At 51.4% G+C, this 27,490-nt stretch overlaps 3 protein-coding genes across 12 annotated transcripts in view; 1 reads left to right on the top strand and 2 right to left on the bottom strand.

Moving 5' to 3' along the window:
• Nucleotides 1-6,276: 6,276 nt before the first annotated feature.
• Nucleotides 6,277-12,207, bottom strand: SMIM1 (small integral membrane protein 1 (Vel blood group)). Of its 2 annotated transcripts, none has more exons than XM_090024090.1 (3): nucleotides 12,052-12,207; nucleotides 7,554-7,688; nucleotides 6,277-7,202 (listed from the first exon to the last, which is right to left on the bottom strand). In XM_090024090.1, exons 2-3 carry the CDS (start codon nucleotides 7,655-7,657, stop codon nucleotides 7,076-7,078), a joined length of 231 nt encoding a protein of 76 aa, XP_089880216.1. In that variant the 5' UTR covers nucleotides 7,658-7,688; nucleotides 12,052-12,207; the 3' UTR covers nucleotides 6,277-7,075. The 2 variants fall into 2 exon arrangements, with proteins under 2 accessions (XP_089880216.1, XP_089880217.1); XM_090024091.1 differs by having other exon boundaries at nucleotides 12,071-12,198.
• Nucleotides 12,208-13,712: 1,505 nt separating this feature from the next.
• On the bottom strand, nucleotides 13,713-25,310 carry CCDC27 (coiled-coil domain containing 27). 6 transcript variants are annotated; one of them, XM_090024537.1, is made up of 13 exons: nucleotides 25,041-25,310; nucleotides 22,587-22,716; nucleotides 21,800-21,925; nucleotides 21,106-21,221; nucleotides 20,500-20,661; nucleotides 18,649-18,701; nucleotides 18,480-18,558; nucleotides 16,939-17,191; nucleotides 16,271-16,401; nucleotides 16,103-16,180; nucleotides 15,337-15,549; nucleotides 14,528-14,632; nucleotides 13,713-14,386 (listed from the first exon to the last, which is right to left on the bottom strand). In XM_090024537.1, the coding sequence occupies exons 1-13, from the start codon at nucleotides 25,308-25,310 to the stop codon at nucleotides 14,249-14,251; spliced, it is 1,854 nt and encodes a 617-aa protein (XP_089880663.1). In that variant the 3' UTR covers nucleotides 13,713-14,248. The 6 variants fall into 6 exon arrangements, with proteins under 6 accessions (XP_089880663.1, XP_089880664.1, XP_089880665.1 ...); XM_090024538.1 differs by adding an exon at nucleotides 23,086-23,279 and having other exon boundaries at nucleotides 18,480-18,701; nucleotides 24,632-25,178; XM_090024539.1 differs by adding an exon at nucleotides 23,086-23,279 and having other exon boundaries at nucleotides 18,480-18,701; nucleotides 25,041-25,178.
• The window catches only part of LOC149854688 (uncharacterized), a 10,635-nt gene continuing 8,375 nt past the window's right edge, over nucleotides 25,231-27,490 (top strand). For 3 of the 4 annotated variants that reach the window (XM_090024534.1, XM_090024533.1, XM_090024532.1), the window contains exons 1-3: nucleotides 25,231-25,369; nucleotides 26,234-26,371; nucleotides 27,034-27,217. In XM_090024534.1, the coding sequence (XP_089880660.1) occupies nucleotides 25,309-25,369; nucleotides 26,234-26,371; nucleotides 27,034-27,217 (383 nt within the window). In that variant the 5' untranslated portion in view covers nucleotides 25,231-25,308. Of the gene's footprint in view, nucleotides 25,370-26,233; nucleotides 26,372-27,033; nucleotides 27,218-27,490 lie in introns of those variants that run through there. The other variant, XM_090024535.1, reaches the window with a different exon arrangement.

Here is a 27,490-nt window from a genome sequence, read left to right as displayed (position 1 = left end):
GTGATGTATCTGTGGATGCATGACAAGGTGCAGTTGACCTTTCTGCCTTCATCCCCACACTGCCGACTCATGTTCATCTTGGCATCAATGATGACTCCAAGATCCTTTTCTGCCTCTGCACTGATGAGAAGGGAGCTCCCCAGCCTGTAGGTATGGTGCTGTTTCTTCCTCCCCAGGTGCAGCAACTTGCACTTGTCAGTGTTGAATCCCATCTGCCCACCCCTGTAACCTGTCCAGATCTAGTTGCGGCCTGTCCCTCTCCTACAGTGTGCCCACTTTTCCCCACATCTTAGTGTCATCTGCGAATTTGAACAAGGTTCTTTTCACCCTCTTGTCCAAGTCACTGATGAAGATGTTGAACAGTGCAGGCCCAAGGACCGAGCCCTGGGGAACTCCACTGCCCACATCCCTCCAGGTCAAAAATGACCCATCCACCACCACTCTCTGGGTGCGGCCCTCCAGCCAGTTGGCGACCCATTTGACTGTGTAGGTGTCAACGCCACAGTCCCCGAGTTTTTTAATGAGAACGGGGTGAGAGACGGTGTCAAAGGCTTTCCTAAAGTCCAGAAAGACTATGTCCACTGCTACCCCTGCATCTAATGATTTGATGACCTGGTTGTAGAAGGCCACCAGGTTGGTTTGATAGGACCTGCCTCTAATGAACCCATGTTGGTTGCCCCTAAGCACAGTCTCCCCTGCTGGCCCCTCGTGGATATGCGCCAGAATAATTCTCTCAAAAAGCTTGCCCAGGATTATAGGCCAGTTAGTTTTACCTCAATTTCCCAGCTCCCCCTTCCTCCCCTTTTTGAAGATGGGAACCACATTGGCCCTCTTCCAGTCCTCTGGCACCACACCAGAGCACCACGAGTGCTCATACAGCCATGCCTGGGGTCCCGCAATGACCTCAGCCAATTCCCTCAGTACTCCAGGGTGGAGATCATCTGGACTGGCTGACTTGAATACATCCAGTCCCTCCAGAAGTTCCCTAACTAGATCCTCACTAACCCATTGGCCTGGGTGCGCCTCCCCTGGGATCACAACTCTCTGTTGTGGTGCTCTGTAATTGTACCATCTCCAAGTAATGGGAATAATAATAGCAACAAGGTAAACAGAATCCTTCCAGGCGAATAAATCACCTCCCAACATCTGCTGCAGATGATCTAGTAAATTAGTCGTAAGGCATGGCTCCATATGGACTGGTTGGTGTTGAGCTCAAACGTTACAACTGACCACCCAGTTCTGTATGATGGAGGGCCACCAGACTGTCTGGCGAGCCCTGGTTTGACATTTGCTAATGCCCTGGTGAGCATCATGAATCTTCTCTAGGATTTCCTGGCATAGTGTTGAAGGTATCAGTACTCTGTTGTAGAACATAACGAAATTGCTGACAACATGAAGATTGAGTCTCTCTTGTTGGTACTTTGCCAGTTCACTGTCCTTGAATCTTACTTGAGACCAACCTTCCAAGCAGTATTTTCTTTATCTTTTGGTAAGAGGAATCAGCTTCTTGAGCTTCCTGAATTCCTGTTTGTAGTGAAGCAGATATGGGTATCCCATCCACAATAAGGTCCACATAAACAGCAGTATCTTGCTCCTGGCGGAGTTCTTCCGGAGACCATGGAGGCTGTAATGGTGCCCTAGAAAGAGTGGCAGCGGTTTGTAACTTTTCCCAAGATGTGCACTATACTGTAGGTGAATTTCAGTATTCTGAGGCAAAATCTCTCGATTCTTGCCAGAAGTCCATCAAGAGGTTTGTCTCCTAATAGAGACACAAGTGGCTTGTGATCAGTTTGTAAAGTAAAAGTAAGGCTCCTAAGGAAAGCTCTAAGTCACTCACATGTCCTTGTAACTGCTAGTGCTTCTTTTTCTGTCTGGGCATATTAAGTTTCAGGTGGAGCAAGCGCTCGACACAAAAGCAATAGGGGCCCAGTGGCCGGCTTCCTGACGCTGTTGTAACACTCCTTCAAGACCATATGGTGAAGCTGCAATACAAGTTTCCCATATTGGATCATACTGGGCCAGTATCAGGGAGAAATGGAGCACAGATTTGATGTCAGTGAAGGTCGACTGCTGTAGCAGTCCCCAGAGCCATATATTCTTGTCACTTCAGAGGTCTCTAAAAGGCTTTGTTATTGTTGCCAAGTTTGGCACAAAACAGCCCAAGATGTGGCCATACCTAAAACTCTGTGTAATACTGGGACATCCTTGGGTTCTGAGAATCCCTTGATGGCTGCAACATATGGTGGATCTGCTTGGATTTTACGTGGTGTAATCCAATATCCCACAAACATGAGCTGTGAAGTAGCAACGGTGCACTTTTCATTAAGTGTAACTCCAGGTTCTTGGAGTTTTCTGAGCGTTGCGTCCACCCTTGCATCATATTGTGCCTTGGTGGTCCCAAAACCGAAATATCATCAGCATAGCAAAGCACACCTTCTAGGCCATCCAATATCTGTGATATCCAAAACGGAAAGAATTCAGGAGCTAATGAGATTCCAAAAAGTAGTCATTTAAACTGGTAGTGAGCAAATGGAGTAATAAAAGTTGTTAGCTTGGACAATTCGACAGCAAAAGAAACCTTCCAGAACCCTGCCCGAGCATCCAATTTTGTGAAAACTTCGACTCCTGCAAATTGACCCAAGGTGTGTTCCATGGAAGGAAGAACGCGTCTTTCTCTGCACACACGCTTGTTCAGCTATGTGATGTCAACACATATCCTAACCTTACCATTGGGTTTTGGCACAACCACCATCCCAGAACACCAAGGAATGGGCTCTTCAGTCTTTGTAATTACTCCCATTTCTTCCATGCATGTTAGCTCTTTAACTTTGTCCATTAGTGGCAAAGGCGGTACCCCTTTGGGAGTCATTGATGCCCATGGAATGGCATCAGCTTTTAGGGGTATCTGATATTCACCTGCCATTTTTCCAAGACCAGAAAAGATGGGTATTTGGTTCTGTAGTACTACTCCAAGGATTTCTGCTTTCATTTAGTCAATGGACAAGTTGCAGTGCCTGTATGGCTGGTATGCCAAGTAAAGGCACAGCAAGATTACCAATCACAGAGACTTCCTGATCTATACATCTCTGCTTCAGTGTTATCTTTGCATTAAAGGATCCCAGTACTTTGAGGATAGTGTTACCTGGTCCCCATAGGTGTTTAGTAGGGGTAAGGAGAATGCCATCCCTATGTAGTAAGGATCAGAGATAGATGAGACTGCTGCTCCTGTATCTTTTTGAGATGGCTATCCGTTGAGCTCAATTTCTGTCATCCAAACTCCTGGACTTTGTAACTTCATCTAAAACTACTGTGCAATCCTCTGTATCCTGTTCTGTGACTTCAAAGACTCTGGTGGTGGAGCAACAAACTGAAGCATAGGGACCTTTCTCTTTTACATCGCCAATATACCCCTTCCATAGCAGAATACTGAGCATGACTATGTCCTAGGGTTTGACCACACCTGTAGCACTGGCCCCTTTTTCCTCTTGTTTATTGCTGTGGGCGCTGGTGGGACCACCCCATGTTCATTGCTCCTACCAATCCTATTTGTATGTAGTTTCTTTACAGTGTGTATTGCATCCATACTTACTAATGCCTGACATGACCGAGAATCACTCCTGATTTCTCCTTCTTCCTGTTTAACTAGCTCTGATTGGCAAGCCTGTGTGATAGCCTTCTGGAGCATTAAATCAGGGTCCAACTTAATCTTTGTCAGAGCTCTGTATCATGAACTAAACAGTCCCTACTTATCTCCTCCTTAAGCTCCCCATATTGGCAGGATTCAGCCAATGTATACAAAGATGTGATGAATCTGTCCAGAGGTTCTGAGGGCTCCTATTTATGGAGACTGAATGTAGCTCGTTCATAAATCACATTTCTTTTGCCCAGAAAATGATCAGTTAATGCTTCTATCACTGCAACATATTGCTTTTTCTCTGCATTTGTAAGGGCCAGCGACTGCAGAATTGCATTCACCTGATCTCCCATAGAGTAGGTAAGAGTACTCACTTGATAAGCTTCCAACTGTTTGTCCAGACCCGACACTTCCCTGAAGCGATTAAAACACCTGATACATCAAGGCCACATTCCAGGGGACTGGAAATCAAACTGTTCTGGTGGCGCAACTTTGAGTGTCTCCATGGTCTCTGTAGCCAGCTTCGGCACTGTATTGGGCTCTCCTGCAGGTAGAGCCACCCCGCCATCTCTGCCCCACGCTGGATTCAGCTGCTGCTGAAGTCCGATCCGTTGTTTAGGAATCACCTGTTTGGTTTCCTGTTGGTGGCAGGATTCAGCCCCTCCTAACACCATGTTATACTGGATCTTCGGAAGAGGCAGGGAGACTCCTAGATGTCATTAAGCCTTTATTGTAACGATTGACTCCTGAACCCAACATGGTCCACTTCAAGTGGATGACATCAGTCTTTAGGAAAGGAGTTAACCCTGACTACTACAGTTAATGCACAATGCTGCCAGAGAATGCTCTGTTCTGAGGCTGGTCTTTCTGCCTGGCTCTCAGGCTCGATTGTGGTGGTGGGTGAAATTCCCTAGCTCAGGGAGACCCACAATCAGTTCTGGAAAGCCCCTTGCTTGTGGGATACTTGTGGACCATGGATGACTGCCAGGGTCTCTTCCCTTCACACCAATTGCACACTGCAAGGGTTGGGAGCCCAGGGCTTGTAGGAAAAAAAAAGTTAATGGGCTGCTAGGTGAGGCTTCTCACAGGTGCCTCTCATCACTTTGGCACTGGGCAGAGAGCCCAGCTACAGAAAATCACCCCCAGAAGAGCTCTTTGAAGCTAAGATGCAAGTTCTCTGCCCTCATCTAGCCCAAGGGTCCCCCTTTGTCAACTGATTGGCAATCCCTAACTAAAAAGTGACCCCTAAAAGCTCACTCTGAGTCCTCTAGTCTGCAGTGTCCCTAAGGACCCTGCTGGGTTCAAGGCTGCTGAACCATGTGAGGGGGTCAGGCTTGTGGAGGAGCTGCTTCAAGGTACCATTTGGAGGTCCGGGCAATGGGTGCAGGCCCTAAATGGGTGCATCAGTGCAGCGACCAGAGTCTTTGCACTCCTCATGGCCAGTTTTCATTGCCCTGAAATCCCAGCATTTGCTGATTGCTTGGCTTCTTCAACAAAGCAGTGACTGAAAAGAGCTGATGAGAAGCCCTGTGTTGATGTACTTGATGGTTCCCTGGCTCCACTTAGCCGCTCCACTTAGTGGTTGTCCTGTCTTTCACACAGGGACATCCTGCGCTGCTAACAAGATTTCAAAAAATGCCATCTCTGCCATGCAGCCCTTGGTGGCCCAGATCTGGGCTTAACTTTGAATCCCCACCCTTGAAAGCAGCTGGTTAAAAAGACTTCATTGTTTGCCTGGGCTCTGTTGCATCATAGAGAGGGGAGTTTTTCTGGGAGACCAAAGGGGATCTCAGAAAAGGCAACATTTGTTGGTGGGGGCTGGGGAAGGGGAGGGATGATGTGGATGCCAATGGAATAAACGTCAAGGAAACAAAAGTTTGATTGTAAATATGACATCCTGGAGCAAGAAAGAAAAAACAGGGAAGGAGGGCTACAGACTCCAGCTAATGCCACAACCCAAGACACCATCACTAAGCTCTCCCTTACATGTGCGCCCAGCCTCAGTCCCCCGGTAGTCAGGAAAATCATTAACTTCTGTTAATGGGGCCTCGAACACCTGGGATCAGCCTGCAACAGCTGCTTGACTGGCAGGGTCAAAGAGGTGAGGTGCTGATATCAGAGCAGCGGTGAGCTGCTTGTACCAGAAGCATTTGTAAGGCTCCATTAACAGCAGGGGCACGTTAGGGACAGGAATACCAGACGCTGACATGAAAACATGCTCCTAACGAGGGTGGCTGTTCCAGTAAGCTGGGTTTTCTACTTGGGTAGCAAAACCACGGCCTACAAGCAAAGCAGTCTGAACCTTTGCAAACACAGGTATGATGGGGGTGTGGGTTGGTGCTTCTGCTGAGAGATGCTAATTGGGGTGTGAAGAGGTGTGACCTCAACAGACCTAACTGAGCCAGCAGACAGTGGAGCCATTGATGGGGACTCACTGGAGCATGATCAAGTCTCTGCCTGGGGTGGGAACTGAATGCTTCATGGGACACAACACACTTGTTGGAGGCAGAAGTTTCCTCCTCTACTTGCAGTGACAGGAGAGCACTGTAAGACCTGCGGGCTGCTTCCCTGATCTCCCCAGTATGAGCCTCTCCATGGGGTGTACGTGCGTTCCAGCCTGACCACAGACAGGGGGAGCCAGGTAACTTTCAACCTGCTTTTATTTCTTACAATGATTGGATTGTGTGGCAGGGGGGAGAAATACAGAGCTTTGCATTGCTGGCTGTGTCTGAGCCCTGGGCCGCAGCAGAGCTTTCCAAGGGAAAAGGCAGCAGTGTCCACAACCCTGACTGGAAAAAGCAGTCGGTTCCTTTGCAGGGAAATTCAGTGGGGTGTCAATTCAAATACAATTAAGGCTGCCATCCCACTGTCTCCTAATGAGCCCAGCCCTCTGAGGGTGTATGCAGCAGCCTGGAAGCTTTATGGCCACGGGGGCTGATGGAAGTTAAGGAAGTTTCAGGGACAGGATCAGCATCCCCCAGCTCCAGCCAGTGCGCTCGCCACCCCTGCAGGGGGTGGGCTCAAACGAGGGCTGGGAAGAGACCCCAAGCCTAGTGGGGGAGCAGCACCACTGCCCTGGAGCAGCCACTATGAGATGAAAGCATGTACTGGGGATGGTGCCCATGAGGGACAAGGGGCCTCTGATGGCTCCTTAGTTCACAGTCTGAAATCAGGCACATTACCAGGTGGCTGGTGGCCCAGCCCCATCCTTACACTCCACAGAGATGGTGGCACATGGCTGCGTGTGGGCCAGGAGATGGGGCAGAGGCCAGAAAAAAGCCAGTGTTGTTGGTGACAGTTCACCTTTGTGTGGACATGTGGTGAAGGCTCCTGCTCCGCCCAGGCACGTTTGCAAGTGGGGCGCGGGGGAGTGGGAATTAGATATTTTGGATTAGGCCACAGGGGGATCCAGGCCTGGGGGTCTGCAGGCTGCGTTCTGCTCTACTTGCACTTGTGCACATAGTAACCTGTCATGTAGCCAATGATGAAAACAATCCAGAAGAGGATGTTTCCTCCGATCACTTTAACTGCGATGCCGACTTTCCCTGTGCACAGCTTATTGTAAACCCTGGGGAGAGAAACAGGGTGTCCTTACCAAAGGGAGGAGAAGTGCAAGGCACCTGAGGATAAAACAGAAAACCAAGGCCCTGCCCATCCATCCTTGCTGACCACCCGAGTCCCTTGTCATTCACATAGAAGCACTGTCCCCGGTGGCAGGTCCAACTGCAGTCAGAGCAATTCACGTATGTCCCACCCCAAGTCATGCCGCAATTTCAATTCACAGCAGCATTTTTCTGCCCGCCACTCCCTGGTGGGGACAGGGGGTATCTGCAAGGAAGCACCAGGGCTCATACAGAGCAAGTTTGGTATGCGTGGTGAGTCTATGCCTGTCAGACAGCAGAGCTACCGATGTTCTCACCTCCTACATCCTGATGCCTCAGCAGTGGACACGTTCACACTGACTTCATCACGACTGTTGTTGTTCCACCGCCTGTACTGAACGCCTGTGTCTTGAGGCTGCATCCTCCCAAGCAAAAGTGTGGAGGAAATAAGTCTAAGAGGGAAGCGGAGGCAGACAGCAGTCACAGCTGATGCCTCGACAGCAGGAAAACTTAACAAGACCACTTCTTATCTTCCCCCTGCCCCTTGATTATTCAAGAGGAAAGTGCCCATTACTGTCAGTTATTTAGGTCTAGGAGTGACAAAAAGGGGCTCTAGGCCCTCATAATGACTCTAGATCAGTAGTTGTCCTGACTGTTGAGTAATAAAGGCATAAACTAGTGAGCCAACCAAATGAGTACCAAATGGCTGGATCAAGCTTTAAAATGGATCCTATTCCAGAGTTGGAAGGGATTTTGAAGGGAACCCTCAATGCATCCCACCAGAGCAAACGGCTCACTGCAAAACTGAACTCCTACTATCCCAACCATTTCCATATGTACAGATCAGCAGGGGTGTTGCGAGCTGTTGACCCGTCAACCTGCATCTTGGGCGCTGGGAATCAAAACAGTTCATCCCACCACTTCAGGCAGGGGTGAAGAGCGCCATCCCCACAGCATCATCTGGAATCTCAAGGCCAGCCCGCAAGTCCCAGCAAAGCTTTGGTAGGCTTGCAGGAGCCTTTGGAGGAGTGTGGCAGAGCACAGGTTGTACCTGCCACTTTAAGGGGTCTGAGTAAGCAGCCTGCAGGTGGGAGCAGACCCAGTCAGGCAGTCACATGGTAAGCAGGAGGCTGCCTGATTGGTGGAGAGGCTGGGCACCTGGGTATAAGGGTGGGCCCCAAGAGCAGAGCTGGTAGCTGCTGCAGGAGCATGTCACCCAGCCGGAGAGCTGCTGCTCCCAGAGCACCTGGAGGTTAAGGGTGGGAAACTGTGGAAATGGAGCGGGTTCCTGGTCCTGGGGAATGACCTAAAATTACACCCTGCTGGGGAGTATGGTGTGGTGGGGCTGCTGGTAGGAGGGCCGTCTCCAGGAAATGCCATACAAATGCCTCGCTAGCGAGAGGTGAGGGCGGGGTGCTGGAAAGCCTCAGCCCCCACTGCCTTGTGGGTGACCCTGTGGAGGGGAAAGGCTAGGGGGAGTACACCCTGACAGCAAAGCACAGGGCCAAGGCCCACTGAGTGGGGCCTGAGATGGGGTTCAGGCCACTGAAGGGGGGTTGAGACGGTGCCCAGGCCCACTGAGCAAGGCCTGAGGCCCAAGGGACATGAGGCCCAGTGAAGGGCAGGGTAGAAGCCCACTGAGGGAGCCAGGTGTTGAGGCCCTGGTGTGCGGGGCATGGGAAGAAGCACCAGTGTGGGGGGTATGAGGGCCACGTAGGTCTGAGGATGCCTGTGGCCAAGCCTGGGCTGCGGGAGGCTGTGTGTGGCCCAGCCAAGGGGCTGTGGGAGTATTCGTGGATGTAAATGCCATCTGTGAGGCATGGGACATGGTATAAGGGGAGGTTCAGAGCCATGAATTTGCTCTTGGCATCAGGGCAATTAAATGTGCATCCTCCTGCCTAGGAGCAATTTAAGATCCTTCAAAGGTGAAGCAGGTGGGTGGACTGCCCTAGCTGGGTGGGCAGGCCAACATTCAGACTGGCCCTGGAGTGGCCCACTTGTTACAAGGAGATGCAAGCAAAAGGACCAGAGCCCCCAGCAGTTGGAGACAATCTTCTTGGTGCTGGAGCACCCCACTCCTTGTCGCCCCTCAGTGTCTTTGGGCTCTGCCAGGACAGGAGATCTGTGTCCTTAGCAACTCTGAATACTTTGTTTTTCAGACAGCAAGTGCAGTGGGCAGGTGGCTGTTTGCTCTTTGCAGAAGCTCCTTCCTGTAACAACCACTGAGTCGTTTTGAGGAGAAGGAATCCACTGCTCTGATAAGGCACATATGCCAGGATTAAGAGGAAACTCTGGGCAGGATCAGATGTCTGACGTGTGAAGGAAAAACAGATAAAGGAAAACAAGTGGTACCAGGCAGCTCCTTTCCTGCTGGTGAATTCTTGGGAGGTTTAATACTTTTGTATAAGCATATCTAGCATGGCCCTTGCTTACCCAGAGACACAGAAATTGAGCTTGATGCTATTCTCTGTAGGGATTTGTCCAAGTGAGCAGCAAAAGCTAAAGCCCTCTGGCATAGGCCTGAACCTGCTTGTCACCAGGGGGTCCTGCATTTTGCTATGTGTTTATAGGCATTTACCCTGGATTTATGGTGAAGGGTGTGGATGCAGTTAGTACCTGGCCCTTGGAGCGTGGTGCCAAGGGCAACGAGACAAAACACTGACATCACCCAATTGTGTGCAGTCGGCCCCAGACACTACCATGCCTTAACCCTGCTAGCCCAATGCTAGAGCCCAGGGCAGGCTTCTGATCTGTGTCCCTGATCAAAACCCATCCCTTCCCTGCTGTTACACATGAAGGCTGCCCCCACACCCCAAAGGTGGCTGTGCTGCTGTATATATGTATCCAGGTTTTTCACATGCATTGGGATCCTGGCAAGGGAATGTCACATTCCAGAAATGTGAAGCCTGGTTTTTGGGAAATCTAGTGACTTTCTCACCAAGGGCACATTATCTTAGGCAGCCCCAGGCCTGGAAGTGCAGCTTGTTTTTTTTGTTTCCCATCCCCTCCCCACCGTGGGCCAGGAGAGCCTGATATTTCACGTCTCAGATCGTGCACATTATTATCCCCCAGACAAACCTTATTTAATAACTAGTTTGCAGTGATCTTATAACTCTCTGGCAGGAGCCCCTGTCCTCCACTGTCCTGCCCTGTGAGGTAGCAGTGCCCGGAGGAAGGCGCCGAGCGGGGAGGGCAGCCTCGGTGGAGGACTGGAGAGGGGAAAATGGAAATGCAGCTAATGGCAGGGAGGAATGGGCATGGGTGAGCCAGGAGGGACCATGGTGCTTGGGAGGCCCTTTCTCCTTGCACTCTAACTGCATTTGCTTCCCTCTGTTCCCAGCTCACATTGTGTCAGTAAGGGGCTTTGCATTCTTGGCATTGCTAACATAACAGTGCCCCTTAGTAAGACCTAACCTACGAGCCTGCTGGTGCCAGCAGTGGAAGCGGTGCTTGCTAATATCAAATGCTGGCTGCTTTGCTAGTGGGAGGTCAGAGCTGGCAGCTCCCTTGGGAGTGCCCCTTTGAAGTGGATCGATGCTGGACTAGGCTTGGATACAGGGGTCTTGCCCAGTCTTGTTTTTATGGGGGTGGGACTGGAGCAGCCTGTGGGCTATGCTCAGCAGGGCCCCGGCTCCCATCAGGAAGTGGGGACATGGACAGAACAGGCCTGTTTGCTGCACCACGAGTGGACCCAGCCCACCAGGAACTGCAGGCCCCATTCAGTGGCCAGAGGGAGACCGCTATGTGCACAGCCACTGATTGCTTGGGACAAAAAGTGCCACAGCAGGAACAAGAGTGCAAGCGACAGGTTAATATGCAGGGTGCCAGGAAAGACAGCGAGTAGAGAGCTCTGGCCACCGCCTGCTCGCTCCCCACAAAGTATTTAAGGCCTGAGTGCATGCTGCCCAGTGAAACGGCTCAGTCAAGTGAAAGGAGGGCAGTTCTAGGTTCCCCCGACCAGCGCCTTCTTCCCAGTCCAGGAGATGCCAGGGCCAGGAAGAGGTTGGCTAATAGGTCCCAGGATTTCATAGGCCTAGGACAGGGGTGGGCAAAATGCGGCCCAGGGGCCGGATGTGGCTTGCCAGGCCATTCTATCCGACCCACGGTGCCCCTTAAAAATTTAGAAAATTAATATTTATCTTTCCTGGACTGCCTGTCGTGCAGCCCTCAATGGCTTGCCAAAACTCAGTAAGCAGCCCTCTGCCTGAAATAATTGCCTGCCCCTGGGCTAGGAGAAGTGCCCTGCTCCAACCCCACTGGGGGAATCCCTGCTGCCTGGCACTCCCTGGGAATGGGGCTGCTTTGCACCAGTGAAGTGGTGCCTGCAGCCTGGCTTGAGCCCGGCGTCTCTTTCCGAACGGCGTGCCCCACAGCCCGGGGCCTTGTTCCAGCCAGCTACCGCTCCGCACGGGGGGCCTCCACTGCTGTGTTCTGGACACTCGCAGCCTCCCAAGGTCCCCTCTCTCTCTCACACCTCCACGCGCTCCACTTGCCACCCCCATCTACTTGGCGGAAGCAGCAATGCTCATTTTGCCTGGGGGAGCTGTAAAATGAAACATCTCCTCTGCCGGCTTCCCTCAGCCAACAGCTTCAGATCTGTCTGCCTCCCGGGCTGGGACTCTGCCAGCTCGTCCTAGCGCCTGCACAGACCTGGGTGCCGGTGATTCCCTCTCCTCCCAAGAAAAGGGGTTGTTGGTTTGTTTGTTTTTGCTTTTTTTTGGGGGGGGGGGAGAGGGGGTTGGGAGGGGTTGTACATGGGGTGGAGGGAAATGATTTTTGGCTAAGATCACGCTTAAAGCTGCAGCCTGCTCTCACCTGAGGGTCTCAGTCCCACCTGGCTCCGCTTGCAGCTGTTCAGTAGAGGAAAATCTCTGGGCCAGTCCCTTTTTCTGGCTGGGGCGACTATCCTAAGGAGTCCCAATGTTTTTCTGTGTGGGCTGTTGTGTAAAGCTAAGATTAGAGGAGGAGCTGGGGGTGGGGAGCTTGAAGGGAGGGAGGAGGGGTCCAGCTGAATTGCCAACTTCTGTGAGCTGACTGTGCAGAGCCCTGCCCTCCCCTGCGCTGGCTGGGGCAAACCTGCCCATTCCCACAGGCTGACATTTAACTCCACCCAGTCCAAAGACACGTGGTGCCTGCAAAGGAAAATATTCACAAGGCCTGGAGCTGAGGAGGGTGAGCAAGGGTTATACAGCTGCATGCACAGACCATTGGACCCAGCCTCTCCCATTTTCCAGTTCCACTCTCCACAGCCCAGTACTTCTGAGCGGGGCCGGGCAGCCAGCCGAGGAGATTCCTGGACCAGCCCTTTACTGCACCGACTCCTGCTCTTTTCCTCTGCTCCAGGGAGGCCAATGCAGTTACTCTGCCTTTCCTGCCCTGTGTGAGAAATCAGAATCCGTCCCATTGTGCCTCCGTGAAGCCAGCACTGTTTGAAGCATGATCTTTCATGTCTCGATGTTGCAGTAGGTCAGAGGAGTGGACAGGGCAGAGCAGGGAAGCGTTCTGCTCCTCTGGCTTGCCTGCTAATAGGGGCTCTTGTCTGCTGCTCCCAGCTTACGGCTCTTTGGGAAATCATCTGAAACATTATGCTAGTCTTGGCCTGGTTCTTGGCAGGCAAGCATCAGTCTCATTGCAGCCCCTTGCAGTTGGCAGTTTGATCGTCAGTCAACAACGAGGGCTCAGTGAACAGACTCCCTTCTTACTCCTTCCTGGCCAGAACTGCAACACTGTGAGGCTCTTAGGCACTTGCCTGTGCTAAGAGAGTATGTGATCGAGTGAATTTCCCAGGAGAGAGTAAAATAACTTGGCATAGACGTTCGAAGGGGTCATTCAAGAGCACACCCTGCCTGTTGTGTCCACTGCCCAGGAAATCAAGCAAGCCTGCTTTGCCAGCCCAGCCCCAACCGGGGCCTGTCACGAACACAACTGTTAGTATAATGGCTCACCTGCAACGATTAGTGCAGACAGTCAAGGCCAAGGATATGGTTACACCTACTTGTGTCCACTGATATGGAGGCAGACCCTGAATTGGTCCCTAAAACCTGGCAGGCTTTCAGACTTCAGGTCACTGCTGTACTTGATATGTGCACATAGGTGAACTGAAAGCATTGGGTCTCATCCTCCCAGGTGTCTGGAGGACCCTCCCACAGCTTCATGTTATCACTGAGAGACCCACTTGCAACTTCTACCATTGCAGTCATCAGTCAAGCCCCCTTACATCCTTCCTCCCCCACCCTGGGGGGGGATGCTTATTTTTAAAAGTGGCTCATTTTAGATCAAATCGATCAAGTCAATGAGGAGCAAGTTTGAGACAGGCTGAAAAGTTGTTGTTTTTGCAGGACTCCAAGCTCTGTGGTGGGCTGGAGGATGCTGAGCTGGACAAGAGCCAGGCAACAACTGTATAAGAGCCTCCTGCAGAGGTTTATTATATAAAGTAGGTGAGGATTACAGATTACTGAACCCTGGATGATCTGGCCCAGTGATGTCTGGCAGGGGGTGAGAATCACACTATGGTGGGGTGTGTTCAGAGAAGACTTGGATTTGATTGTCAGATTCCAGCAGTCTGCAGGAACTCCTTGGTGGGGTCAAGGAAGCACTGTGATCCCACAGCTGTGCCTGCATCTTGCAGGGGAGGGGAGGCTTGCCAGTGTTCCCCAAAAAAGGCACGAACCCCCTCACCATTCCTCTGCAAGGCTGAGATTCCAGAGGGAAAATCTGAGTGGGGGAATGAGTGGCAGCAAGTTAAGCCAATCATTCCCCAGTCCCCAATAACCCCAATCCCCAAGTCCAGCTCTGCATCAGCCATGGGATCCGGCAGCAGGGGATTAAGCTGTAAGTGACAAAACACACTTCACGTCCAGTTCAGACATTTAATGTATCAGTAAAAAAAGAAAAAAAAAATTAAAAACAGCCCCCACGCACCAAGAACAAGGCAGCAGGAAAGAGCCCGAGGTGGCAGCACCGCCTTGTCTGGATGTGGTGGCACGGACCACCTCTCAGGTGCTTATGGGGCCTATTTCACAGGGCTCTTTCTGTTAGACTTGGAATTGAGAATGGGTGACATCGCCAGGTCAGTGTTGTGCAGAGATGGGACCTTCAATCCTTTCTGCCTCAGTATGTGGTGGAACTCCAGCCGCTCCGTGATGATCCTCTGGGAATTGGGTGCATGTACAAGGGAGCACCATGTTAGATGAAAGGATCATTCAGCTTCTCCTCCTCCTATCCCCCTCCATCCCAGGCTCAGAAGAAGGGTCCCAGCAGAAGCCTTCCTTCTCTGCCCCAAGCTGCATACCTGTAGGACTTCTAGCACCTCGTCGTCCCCAATCTCAGCCTGAGGGGACTTGCTGCCAGCTGTGCTGTGTGTAGCCTGAATGATTTTGCTTCGGAACCTTTCAAACTTGGGATGAAAAACAAAACAGAATGAGTAGCTGCTTGAGTGGAGGTTGAAGAGCAAAGCTGAGGGCTCCTCAAATTCATGCTCAGTGACAACTCACTGGCTGGTAACAGCCTTTCAACTCTGCCGGAGGGAAGCTTTGTACAAGGACTGGAATTTCTGATCCCTCCATCTCCATTGCTGCACCCAGGACACCAGGGAAGGGAGGACCCTGTTTGTTCCTGTAAAATCTCTCCTCTGAGCAAAGAGGACAGATGCAAGGGGCTTCACAGGGAGCCAGACACAGCCCTGGACTGGCAACAGGTACTTCTGGGCTAGTACTGTATGGAGACCTGATGGCTAATTGGCTCTGGCCCATGGTGAGTCTGAGCAGAAACCACTGGACACATGTATGGACCCACTGGACTTCCTGAGAGCACTTGTTGAAGCAATGCAATGCCCTATGTGACTTGGAGGCAGTGGGGGAGGACTCCTGCAGGCCCCAGAACTAAAATCAAGGGCCCTGTGAGTGCAGGGACCAGGCTGCCCTGAGCATGCAGTGCAGGGAATGGGCTGTGACCTGCCAGCTCCTCAGGGAAAGAAGGTTTACTCTGGTGCCAAAGGACAACAGGACCAAGGAGCAGCCTCAGGTGCCTGTTGTGGTGCCTGTGCCTGAGGAGGGCCCTGTCTAATCAGAGTGCCTCCTGCAGGGAGAAGACTCCCTTTACCCTGGCATGCATGCACTCCAGCGCCACCCGGGTCTGCTGCTCTGCACGCTGCAGGGCCTCCACATGGCTCTGCGCTTCTTGCCGCTTGCCCTGTTGCTGCTGTAAGTGACGCTGGCTCACAGCAAGCTCAGCCTGGAGCCGGCTGACTGTGCCCTGCAGCTCCTCCAGCAGCCTGGTGTTCTTGGCCAAACGGGATTCCTGCTCCTCCACGTCCTGAGGGGACACAATTCAGACCAACACAGGGTGAGAATGGTGCAGCAGAGATCAAGTCTGCCCCAGAGAGCCTCTGTGCTGCTTGCCACACCTGTCTTGCCTTTTCCAGGGGGCTTGGGCGTGGAATAATGAGACTTGGTGGTGCCCAGGAATGCGACTGCCTTAGCCTGCTCTCCCCTCTCATTCCCTTTTATTTGCTATTCCAACTCAGAGCATTAACCAGGCTGGCATCCCTTACAAAACTAAGTTGACATGGGAATCAGTTCATAATGCCTTAGGAGGAGCCCCACCCCCCAAAATCTGAGGGTGTGAATGGGCTGAGTCTTGAGAGGGGGATGCAGTGCAAAAGACATGGGACACCAGTGCAGGAATCCAGACAGAGCACCAGCCCAGGGCAAAGGTCTGTAGAGTTAGAGTTTCAGCACTAAAGGACTGAAAGGGACACAAGGGGATCTTCAAATGGTACTCTTTGTTTGATTTGCACAGGGCCAGGCTGGAGATGAGCATAGCAGGGAATGTCAGGGTCACCTGCTATATCCAAAGTCAGGGTCACCTGTCGAAGTTTGTAGTTCTCTTGTTCTATTGTTCCCATCAGTTCCTCATGCTTTCGTTCCTCTCGCAAGCTAGAAAACTGAGAGAAAATGCTCCTGCTAGTATGTCAAGCCACAGAAAGCCCAATTTCCTGATTCCTTGGGAAACAAACTTTCCTGGGTGACAGTACCTTTGCAGACATGGCTTGGAGCTGGGCTCCTCGCTCTCTGAGTTCCTTCTGTAACATTGCCTTCTCGGACTCCACTTTGCACAGCTGGGATTGCTGGAAATCCAGCTGCCTTTGCAAGGAAGAGACAGCACCTATAATGTCAGAGTACAGTTTTGAGCCAGCCGAGCCCTCAGGCAGGTGAGAAGAGAGGCTGGTGAGGACAGAGAGGTTGATTCCATAAGCAAGAAGTTAGTTGCCTGGGGACATAATTTAAATTTAATTTAGCAGCAGGAGGGTTAATGCTTCACCTGAGCGTCACCAGTTATGCTCTGCATAGCAGAACTGCAATGCCTCTTCCTTAATACCAGCCCAGCTGACTCAAAAGGACTTGGCAATGGTCTGTTTTCAGCCTGGTGGCCCAGACTGATCCCATCACAAGATTGCAGATGAGGTGCTACTCCTGTTTTTGCATGAGCTGCTCTCAGTGAGCACCCAGTCTTTGGCAGAGGTTTTCAGGTAGCGTCTGCTGTGGCCTAGCAATGGGTATCTCCACCCAGCAAGCTACAGGAGAAAAGGATTTCAAGAGCTGCTGCTGTTATGAAGTGCCCTTTAAAGGTGTCTGGGAGATAGAAGCTGAAGACTTTCAGTGCAGATCTAACTTTGATATGGAAGGTCTCATGCTCTAGTACCTGTGGCCATGTCGTAGGCAGTTTTCACTTTCTCCAGCTCCTCACGGAGCTCCTGATTCACTCTCTGCAATTCTTGGAGCTTGGTCAGGGCTTCCTGCTCCTCTGCTGCAGCCTCATCCGCAGCCTCATCCGCAGCCTCCACCTCTTCCTCCAGTTTCACCTCCTCTTCCAGAGCCTCATCCCCCTCCATCTCACCTGGAATCTCTTCCTCACTGGCTTCCTGTCTCAAACCATTTTGCTGTATTTCTGAATACTGCAAAGGCAAAAGGACAAATTAGGATTGGGAGCAGCTCCTTGGATTTGTGTGCCTAGACATTCTTCTCTCCCACTGCAGTGAGGGGTCAGTTAAGCTAGGATCCTGTACATCTAAAGGAGGATCTAGGATTTCAAAAAACGGGGTGCAGATGGTGTGGTGTATCATCACATATAACACTTAATTTTCTCCAGTTAAACAGGAATTAGAAACCATACTAACATGCTAGGGGCCTGGGGGTATATTATTTTGTTTAAAATCAAAGCAAAAACAAATATGACTTTATTGGAATGTGCTTTGATTTGCTATTATGTTAAGAAAACACAACAGACTAGACAAAAAACAATAAAAAATGCAGTTTCATTAGTCCTGTAATCATTAGAATTAAATGGACATCTCTTTTTTTCAGATTCATAAAACAAAATCTGGCCTTCTTGAGCATCTTGGTAGTGCATCCAATGCTTCATTGAACGTAATTCCTGTGCTTGAATGAACGTTCACCTTAGTGTTTTTAGCTAGAATTAAAAACAGTCTGCAGTGCTATTAAATAGGAGCTATGTTACCAGGTACAGCTAACAGACAGCAGAAATGCACAAGAAAGGATTGCTTGTTTAGTAGAACATCAAGACCATTAAGAAGAGGGTTGCTAACAGCAGTGAAACAAAAGTTTTAGAAGGAATCAGGAAAATTATAATTAGCCATGAAGTCAATTGAGTCTCTCACTGCTGCCTGAATAGAAATGCTGCTGCTGCTGCTGCCGCTGCTGCCAGGCAGTTAGTTATAAACTTTGGATAAACCAGGAGTCCAAGCAGGGGGAGAAACTGCATCACTGCAGTCACCCTTGATCCATCCCTGCATTTACCATTGTCCAAATTCTGCATTTATGCAGTTTCCTTGTATCTTCACAGCAATGTTGATAACTGGTGTTCCTAAAAATCACTTCCAAGACACCCACATGCTTTAAGAAGCAGAGCCAGAATGTTCTCATAGATCCACATATTGTACATCTGGATTTACCTCCCTTTGTAGGGATGTAGCTGAGCAGAATTTGGCCAGGGGGTGTGAACTTGAGCTATTTTAATTGTAAGGTGGTATGTTTACCTCTTTTGATATAAAGTTTTCTGAACAAGCTTTCCCTGAAAATTAAATACTCGAAGGGGAACAGAGCAGGGAAGAGAGACATTTAGAGGTGGTAGTGCTGAAAAGATGCATGTAGCATACTGCTGTAACCAGGGCTCTTACTCCATTGAGGATCTATCTGGGCTACGTCAGACCCCCCCCCTTTCACCTCCTTTTCCAGCTGCTCCAGTTCCTCATGGTCTTTCATCAGGGCCTGGGATAAGCTGGAGATCTTGGAGCCCAGCAACCTGTCAGAATGGTTCAGTTTGATTTGCAAGCATGCCACTTCTTCTCTCAGATTGCTTGGGGCAAAGCTGCCCTGTACTGTGCTACTCAACCTGAGCTTTTGCGACCTGATGCCCCTGAGTGCAGGTGGTGCAGCTGCATCTGTCTGCAAGGAAATAGACAGCGTCAGGAAAGACACCCAGGAAGCAAACCACAGGAATGAGAGTCAGCAGCATTCTCCTGGCTCTAGGCTGCCTCTGGCCTCCATGGCTGCAGTCAGCTTCCTCATGACAATTAAGGTTTCACAATCAAAGTGGGATTGCTGGGTGCACCATTTGCACATAGCTACCAGAATGCTCTTCCCTGTGACTGCTTTGCTTGGAGCACACCTTGAGATCTGCCCTCCAGCATTTAGCAGCAGCTCTCTCTTTCAGGGTCCCTTTTTTTTTTTTGGTGTCTTGTCGCAGGGCATCAAGGTGTGCCTGCACCTTTAGGGGTGGAAGCAGCCTAGCAAAAAAGCCCTGCAGACTAGGCAGCTCCACAGCTGCAGGTTGCCTGAGTAACAGGCTAATAAGTTAATTAGCTGGCACCTGCAGGCAGTCAGTTGCCCTGAAGGAGGCAGAGCCCTGGGTACATATAAGACCAGGGTTTGGGCTGGTAGGGTTCACTCTGGTAACTACCAGGATAAGTAGCTGCTGTGCAAGAGAGCTGCTTGATACATCTGGCTGCCTCCATGTGCAGTAAGTCTCCAGGAGCCCATAAGGTTCCCAGGGTTATGAGGTATACTGTACAAAGGGGAGAAGTTTGCTTTCTTTCAGGGGCAGAGTGTTGTCCCTTTTGGTTATGGTTATGTTATAGCCCAGGGGCTTATGTTTGTGTTCTTGTTTGTACCAGAGTTTTGGGATGAGGCTATAAGGCAGGGGTGGGCAAAATACACCCTGTGGAACACATCTGGCCTGCCAGGCTATTCTATTGGCCTGTGGGGCCCCTAAAAAATTTAGAAGATTAATATTTATCTGGCCCAGGCTTCCTGTCAAAGATGACAGGAACCAGGGGCAGTAGGACACAGGGGAAACCACAGCAGGGCCTGCCTGTCCCGGCCCAGCCCTGCTCCCCATCTCCCAGCCAGAGGGCAAGGGGAGGGACTTCTGGTTGCAAAGGTCATGGGTTAGGGAGAGGGACTTCTGGTCCCAAAATGGCAACCAGGGGGCACCAGTCAAGGGGCAGGGCTACTCATGCGGCCTGCAATGACTTGTCAAAACTCAGTAAGCGGTCCTTTGCCCAAAATAATTGCCTGCCTCTGCTAGAAGGGGAGGAGAAGGCCTTTTTAGTGCCCAGAGGGGGGCACCTGATTTTGTAGAGCCCCAGCACCAGGGGGCACAGCTTCAGAGGACCAGAGAGCCTAGCACCAGAAGGGCGCAGCAGACAAGGGCCAGGGTTTGGTGACAAGAAGAGACTGATGAGGGCTAGTGCCTTGAAGCTGGGCCTGACACAGTGGGTCTAGGCTAAGAGGCCTAGCTGTATTAAAGGGGTGGAGGCCGAGTAGGCTGATGCCCCAACAGAGGGTATAACAACTGTGTAACACCTGTGAGGCATGGAGTGTGATAAAGGGGAGGTTGGAGCTGCACAATGGGCCCATAAAGCTTGAGGTGCCCCACGCAGCACAGTAGTAAAGAGAGACCTGGCAAAGGGCTCAAAAACCAGGGAGCCTCCTGGCTTACTTTACCAACAAGACATAGCAGGAAAGAGGGCTCCCTCAGTGCGAACCTTGCATGGTTGCAGAGCGACCAGGGGCTTCACAGCCGCCTGGGGGACCACATTCCATGACGTGCCTCTTGGAGGAAATGTTTCTGCTCAGCTGTCCCCCAACTTTTCCAGACCCACTGCTCAGCAGCTTCAGAACTAGAATGGCTGTGGTCACTGCCTGCTGCATGACGCAGGCATGGGAAGTACTCAGGAGTTACCTGTGCTCCCAGGATGCTGCTCTGCCTAAGCATATCCAGCTGCTTTGTTAGGCTCTCTACCTCCTCCCCGAGGTCGGAGATCACACTGTCCTTCCTGGCACATTTTGCCTCACATTTGGAAAGATGATTAACCTCTTCCTCCAGCATCAGCAAGCACTCTTCCTGGAAACAGCACAGACACTGCCATCAGACATTGTTGTGAGTGAGATGTCACAGCTGTGGTTGGATGCAAAAGAGATGGGCAAATCGTCTATGACCAGATGGCTTTCTGCATTTTATGGCCAGCCCTTATTAGGGAGTTTAGAGTGACTGTCAATCAGGGAATATGATCTGGTAGTCGTGAATCTTCTGTTTAGCTTTGGCAAGGGCTGGCTCTCTTTTTAACTCCAGCTAGCTTCCTCTCCTTTCTTCCCCCGTTTCCCCACACCGTGTTTCTAACATGGGGAAGTGATACCCACTTCACATTAAGCTCTGAAAAGAACCATTGAGATCCTCAAAAATCCATTTATCCCAAAAGTCTTATGCCCAGCAAATCTTTTTTTCTAGTTGGATGATTTTGCAATTAATCATGTGCTTGGTCTGCTTTTCTATCTGACATATTCTCACCTTCTCACGGATTACATCAATGTACCAGGGGACCTTACTGCTTGAGGGCTCTTCCAGCTGTATAACTGGAGGTACTGCTGAGAAATTCTTCCATTTAGGCTGTAGGACTGGGTCGGCTGTTGGGGGGGAAAAAATAAGCCAAAAGTGGAAAAAGCATTTATTTAAATATCATCCAAGGAGATGAAAACTTAGTACTGCTGACAACAAATCTCTGTAGCAATCTCAACTGTTTGGGTTCCATCTACTCGCCAATGGGGGAAAAACCTCCTTTGAAAACACTTTCATCCAGTATGAAAGTATATCATACTGGATTTCAAAAAAAAAAAAAAAAAAAGTTAATCAACTGTCCACACTCCAGGCTTCAGAGAGAGATGCGTCTTGTAGCAGGCAGAGAGAGAGAACAACTCTAATTGGCAAAAAATTCTGACTCATGGGTGGATTTGTATGTGCCATAGGCCAGACTGGAACAGGGACCTTGAAGGGCAACATCTCTTCCATGCATATTCCTCCATGCAGTATATAACGTGGAAACCATGTCAGTAAACAGAGCAATCAAAAGCAAGTCACCAGTGCTTTTTGCAGTAGCACATTCTGGTGACTTGCAAATGACCCAGCTTTCAAAGGACTCTTGCCCTCCTGGGGAAAATGCATGTGTGGATGCACACACACACTTACTTTACAGTAATGCCCTTACTGTTGGCTGGCAGCTGCGTGTTCAGAAAAGCAGACTTCCATTCTTCAAAGCTGAGTTGGGGGGACAGACAACAGGAACTCGATGTGCTAGACCTATTAGAGATGTCGATCTCTGGTAAGTTGCTTTCTGTGTTTTAAAAATAACTGGTTATTGCTACATGATACGGGTAAAATGTTGATACTATTTTGTGGTTTAGTAGAATTGGAGAATGTGGATTTTGTATTCTATGATATTATCTGACTTGAATATTAATGACATGTAAGCTATGAATTTGGTATGTGATGCACCTTAATGGTAGCACAAATTTAGGATATAGGGAGGTGTGATGGGTGAGATGTGCATCCCCATATATAAGGAGAAGTCTGTTCTAAAACAGCTGAGGGTGAGCCTGCAGGTAACTGCTCTGGTCTGAATAATGGGACTGGCATTCAGTACATAGGGAACCCCCACCTCCTCTTAGTACAACTACCCTGAACTGCCACAGGATGTTCTTGTTTCCCACAAGCCTTGCTTGCTTTCCTAACCTCTTGGTAGCACTAGGGAAATGTGAGACAAACAGCCCTCTTAAAAGCAGGTATTTGATTAGTACAGCTTCATGAAGTGCAAACTGTATATTGAAGGAGTTGCCAGTACCAGGGCTACCTGACGGTTGCTGAATAAAGGGGTATAGTTGGGAGGATGTAAGCAAGGAGGACTGGGGAAAGAAGGGATGTCATAGGAGAAGGGACCTATTGTACCTGGGCAAAAGGAACATCTTCAATCAGCCCCTCTCCCTCATGAGCCTTACCAAGCTGGGACGTAGAAGTTGCTTTGTTACAAAGCCTGGGACATCCTGGGCGCAACAGAAAGGATCTTTGCAGCTCCTCCATCTGGGGCTTGTACTCTGATTCGAAGGAGCCAATGGCTCTGATATCAGCCTGGCAAACGGGAGGAAATGGAGGCACCTCATTTAGAAAGTGCTGTGTGATAGTAGATACCTGGAGTCAGATATGCGGGATAATGCTGTGAATCCACCAGGGCCAAGCAGAGGATGGGAAGTTCAGAGCAGCTTGTTCTCCTGGCTGCCCAAGAGCATCTTCCTTTGGAACCTACAAGGGACAGAAGCTGTGGTCTCAGGGCCCCCTTCCCAACCCTCGTCTGCAAGGTGCTGGGTCCTTCCTACAGGGACTCAGCACCTCCCAATGCTGACCCTGAGGAATTGGCATTCCTGGGGCAGCTCCTGTTTGGCCCCTCCCCCAGAGTTGCCCTGTCTGGCACATGGTGTGCACCATTGCCCATCTAAGTACTTGGCTGTCATAGTAGCGCTGGATGGCCTGGGCTGATTTGCTGAGGGCAGATCGGCCTCTGGGAAGCTTCCACACGGGGCTCTGCTGCCGTCGGCTGCTCAGTTCCTGCAGCTCGCCAAGCCCCTTAGCCAGCAAGTTCATCTTGCCAGCAGACCCCGGATGCTGAAGACTAGAGCAGGCGATGGACAGGGAGCCTGGGGAGTAGAAAAGCCGAGTTAGACTCTGCTGCTCCTCCCTGGTGCTGCTGCTTCCTGTCTCAGCCCTTGTCACCAGGAGTGTTGATGCTATTCTGTATTGAGGGAAGGATGTTGCAGTGGTGGCACAAGACAGGCCAGCAGCCTGGTGCTGTTGGGATAGGCACAGCAACCTTGGTCAGGGCAAGTGCTGCCATGGTGAGCAGCAGGCTCTGCAGAGGGCAGGCCCAGAGCAGCCATGGCCAAATGCCAGCACAGGCCTTGCACAGGCAGCATAGCTGAGGGATTGCCTTCCCTTGAGTATCTAGCCTAGGCAACAGCCTATGCATGAACACCCCACCAAGGTGTGAACTTTAATGGGGGCCACTGGTTCTACCCCCCCAACCTGCCCCCAAGGCCTGACCCTGAATGAGGTGGCCCCTGGGGCTGCAAGGGGACCACATACCAAGATTTGCCCAGCTCTTGGGCATGCGCAGCCCTCTGTCCTGCTCCCCTTGGACCCTGTTGACATAAGGGCTTGCCCATTCATTAATCTGCCTACCAATTTGGGGCCCTGACCCCAGGATTCTTATCAGCAGGGAAGTGAAAGCTGCAGTTTGAAACCCAGCGCCCATTTTTGGCACCAAGCTTCAAACTGCAGCTTTCACATTTACTTCCCTGGGACCTAGAGGTGAGCCCCTTCACCAACGGGGCTGGGGGTGGGGAGGGGGGGCAGAGTTGGGCTTAGGCGGGGACAGCCATGCTGGGCCTGCAGGAGGGGGCTGAGCCAGGATAGGGGAGCTGGCGGGGGGGGCAGTTGGGCTGGGCCAGGAGCACTGTGCCTTGCTGTGCCTTTGTGGGCGGTGGTGCTGGGAGGGCCTTGGGGGGCTAGAGCCCCCCAAAATTCATCTTGGCCCTGCCGCAGCCACCCCTCCCCATACCACCGCCCACCTGCAGAGACATGGTGTGGCGCCCCCAGCCGGCACACTGACCTGCAGGGAGGTGCTGTGCAAGGGGGCTGGGTGGGGAGTGAGACTGAGCTGTGGGGGGCTGGGGGGGGGGGGCTGCCTCCACGTGATTGGGAAAGGGGACGTCTTGTGAGGGGAAAGTGTGCGTGTATGTGCGCACCGCAGCTTCGGGAGGCACCAGTCACTCATGGAGCCCACTGGGGTCCCCCCAGCTGCCCCCGCCAGCACGAGGAGGGGAAGGGACCCCTCTCCTCTCCCGCCCCCGGCCCAGCTTCCGTGCGGGGCCCAGCGCCCCTGCACCTTCACTCGCCTCCGCCCGCTGGAGCCGCCCCAGGGTCAGCGCCAGGGCCCCGGCTGGCGGGGGACCCCCCGGCCCGGCCTGGGCCGCCCCGCACGGGCCCTCACCTGGCCCCGCCGTGGGCTCTGCTCTGCCCCGCGGGCGGCGGCGCGACGGGGGCCCGCGTGTGGACAGGGGTTGCTACGCGACTGGCCGCCGGGGGCGGGGCGCCTTCGCCCAGGCCGGTCCCCGCCGGCAGCCCCCCGCGGTGAAGAGCTTCTCGCCTCCGCGCGTGTCCCCGTGGGCGGGTGCCTCTGCTCCGCCCTGACGTGCCCCGGGGTCGCTTCCCCGCAGCACGCGGGCGGCGCGCACACCCCCGCCGGGCCGGTCCCACCGAGACGCTCCGCGCCCGCTCCCCGCGCGGCGCTCGCCGGTCGGGGCCTCCTCTCCTGCCCTCCCCGGCGGGGTCGCGCGGCTCGGACAGCGGGAAGCGGGGCCCGGGACACCAGGCGCCCCCGGCCAGCCCGGCAGTAATACCGTGAGAGCAGCCGGGCTGGACGAAGAGGGGGCCTCGGGCGGCGGCTGGGAAGAAGCGGGCTCCCGGGCTGTTCGCGAGGCGCTGCCAGCACGAGCCGGGGCCCGCGGCGGCGGGGCCGGTTCACGCCGCCCGGCGGGACTCGGAACCCCGCGAGCGTTTGAACCGACGCCGGCCGCCGCGCGCCGGCGCCATGGCTCCCGCGGCCTTGCTGAGTCCAGCGGCAGGAGCAGGATGCCAGGCTCGCACTGAGCCACGGCTTCTCTGACCATGCCGGGCGAGTGGCTCGTCCTCCTGTCTTTAATCAGCCAAACTCGGAGCAAAATCCGCGGTGAGTCCTTCGTGAACCCTGGAAATGACACAGCTGCTTGCTGGGACCCGGGGTTAAAGCTTGAGGTTCTCGGTACTCTGAGGGAAACCCGTCTTACCAGTGCGCTGAGAGGCTGACAGCCGAAAGGGGGTTCTGTGTATTGGTCAAAGGAAATGATCTGATGTTTCACAGAAGCGAAGGAGAATTCAACAGACTTCACATTTCTAACAGAAATGCCACATTAAAAATCGAAGGCTGACATTTTTCCCGCCTCCTAACCCACAGAAAACTGAAGGGTCAGATTTCCACAGACAGAAGATCTCTGAAATGGTGTTATAGTATGGGCACTAATCTGGTCTAAGTTTTTACAATTTTTCCCCACATAACTGGAAAAACAGAGCCAGATGAAATATACGTGCAGCTCCCTTTCCATCAGGAATCTTGATGCTGTCACATTACATGTTATATGTATGTGTATATAGAAATATGAAATGAGGCAACATCAAGATTCCTGATTAGAAAAGGAGCTGCATGTACATTTCATCTGGCTCCGTTTTTCCAGTTATGTGCGGGGTGGAAATGGTAAAACTTAGACCAGGTTAGTGGTTATGAAAGAAACTCAAGCAAAATCTATTTCAAGATTAATTTCGTTTTAACTTAATCAAATTACCAATCCATGCTGGGCAGTCTACTTCAATTTGGGTCTGTGAGTCCCTTAAGCAAGATGGATCTGATAACAGGCCTGTCAAAGACGATGGGTATTCATTTTACATTAACTACAACAGCCTGTGGGACTGGGTCTCATGGGAGCCCCTGTGTGTGAAGGACATTTGACCTGCTTTGCATGCACTTGCCAGGCACATTGTAAACAGTCTTTCTTTCCAGATCCATACAAGCAGGAATGTACTACGAGGGGAATCCAGTGCCATCCAAAGGCAATTTGTCAGCAGGATGAAGTGAAAAACTATTTCTATTGCCAGTGTCTGCCAGGATATGGAGGTGATGGGACTAATTATTGTCAAGGCAAGTTAAAGCTTAGGCTACATCTAATGGCATAACTGGAGGACCTCCTTTAGGTAGATAGAAGAATGGGCCTATGAATGAGAATGAGGGCATAGGAGTCAGGACTTCTAGGTTCCTTTTTCTGTTTTACTAATGACTGACCCTGTCACCTTAAGCAAGTCACTTTATCTTTCTGTGCGTCAGTTTACCTCTTGCTGGTCGAGCTGAACTAAGTCCTACCCGTCTCTCGGGAGGATTGTAGCAGTTTGGGCTTATGGAATGCTGTGAGAACCTTCTCTGGAAGGCAGTACAAACACACAAATAACCTGTTGTCATTAGTGTAGACAGTCAGAGCTCAGCTCAATAAACACAGAACTATCCAAAGTATTAGCCAGGACATGTTGGCCTGTCCAAGCATGAACACTTCCTCCGCTGAGAGATCTGTGCCTGGAGAGGAAAGCTTCCTTTGCTGTCCTCAAGGGAAAATGCCAAGCCCGTTGCATGGCACCATCCGAGTCTAGAGAAGAAGTGACAGCAGGACTGCATGGGCAGCATGGCTTAAGCCATCTGACATTGCCTACCTGCACTGACCTAATAAAATGATGGTAAGAAGCAGCTGCAGATAAATGCTGCTTACCATGATTATCAGGTAAAGATGATCAATGACCTCTTTCTGCTTCTAGACCCTGGCATCAGCATAACAGCATTCAATAAAACTGCTTGTGATGCCTTTGGAGAGCAAGTTTGTCTCATCAGAGTAACTCCTGGAAGGAAAATCACTTTCCAGATCTCTGTGTCTGGGGACTACCAGCCATACATGATCGGTTGGTACAAATTCTACTCTGCCCAAGGACCCCAGTTCTATGGGTAAGTTTTGAACAGTGCTAGTTCTGTCATAAGCCTGGGACTATATGAATATATATCACGTATTGACATGCATGTTGTATGAATACATGATTTCTAGGTTTGACTCTAATTGTGTAACTGTACCAATTCCTGTAATGAAGAAGTTGATCTTTATAGGTGGTGATGGCATAGCTGGAAATGGTGAGAAAAAGATTAGATAAAATAAGATTATTGCCTTGACCTTGGCAAGAATTCAAACCAAGCATAATGTAATCAACCTGTCTGCCATGAAGA

The sequence above is a fragment of the Crocodylus siamensis genome, chromosome 12 (assembly GCF_052110815.1).
Source record: "Crocodylus siamensis isolate JL-2025a chromosome 12, ASM5211081v1, whole genome shotgun sequence".
NCBI classification, from domain to species: domain Eukaryota; kingdom Metazoa; phylum Chordata; order Crocodylia; family Crocodylidae; genus Crocodylus; species Crocodylus siamensis.
Note: the sequence above shows the minus strand (reverse complement) of the source record. Positions and strands in the feature narration are given on the sequence as shown.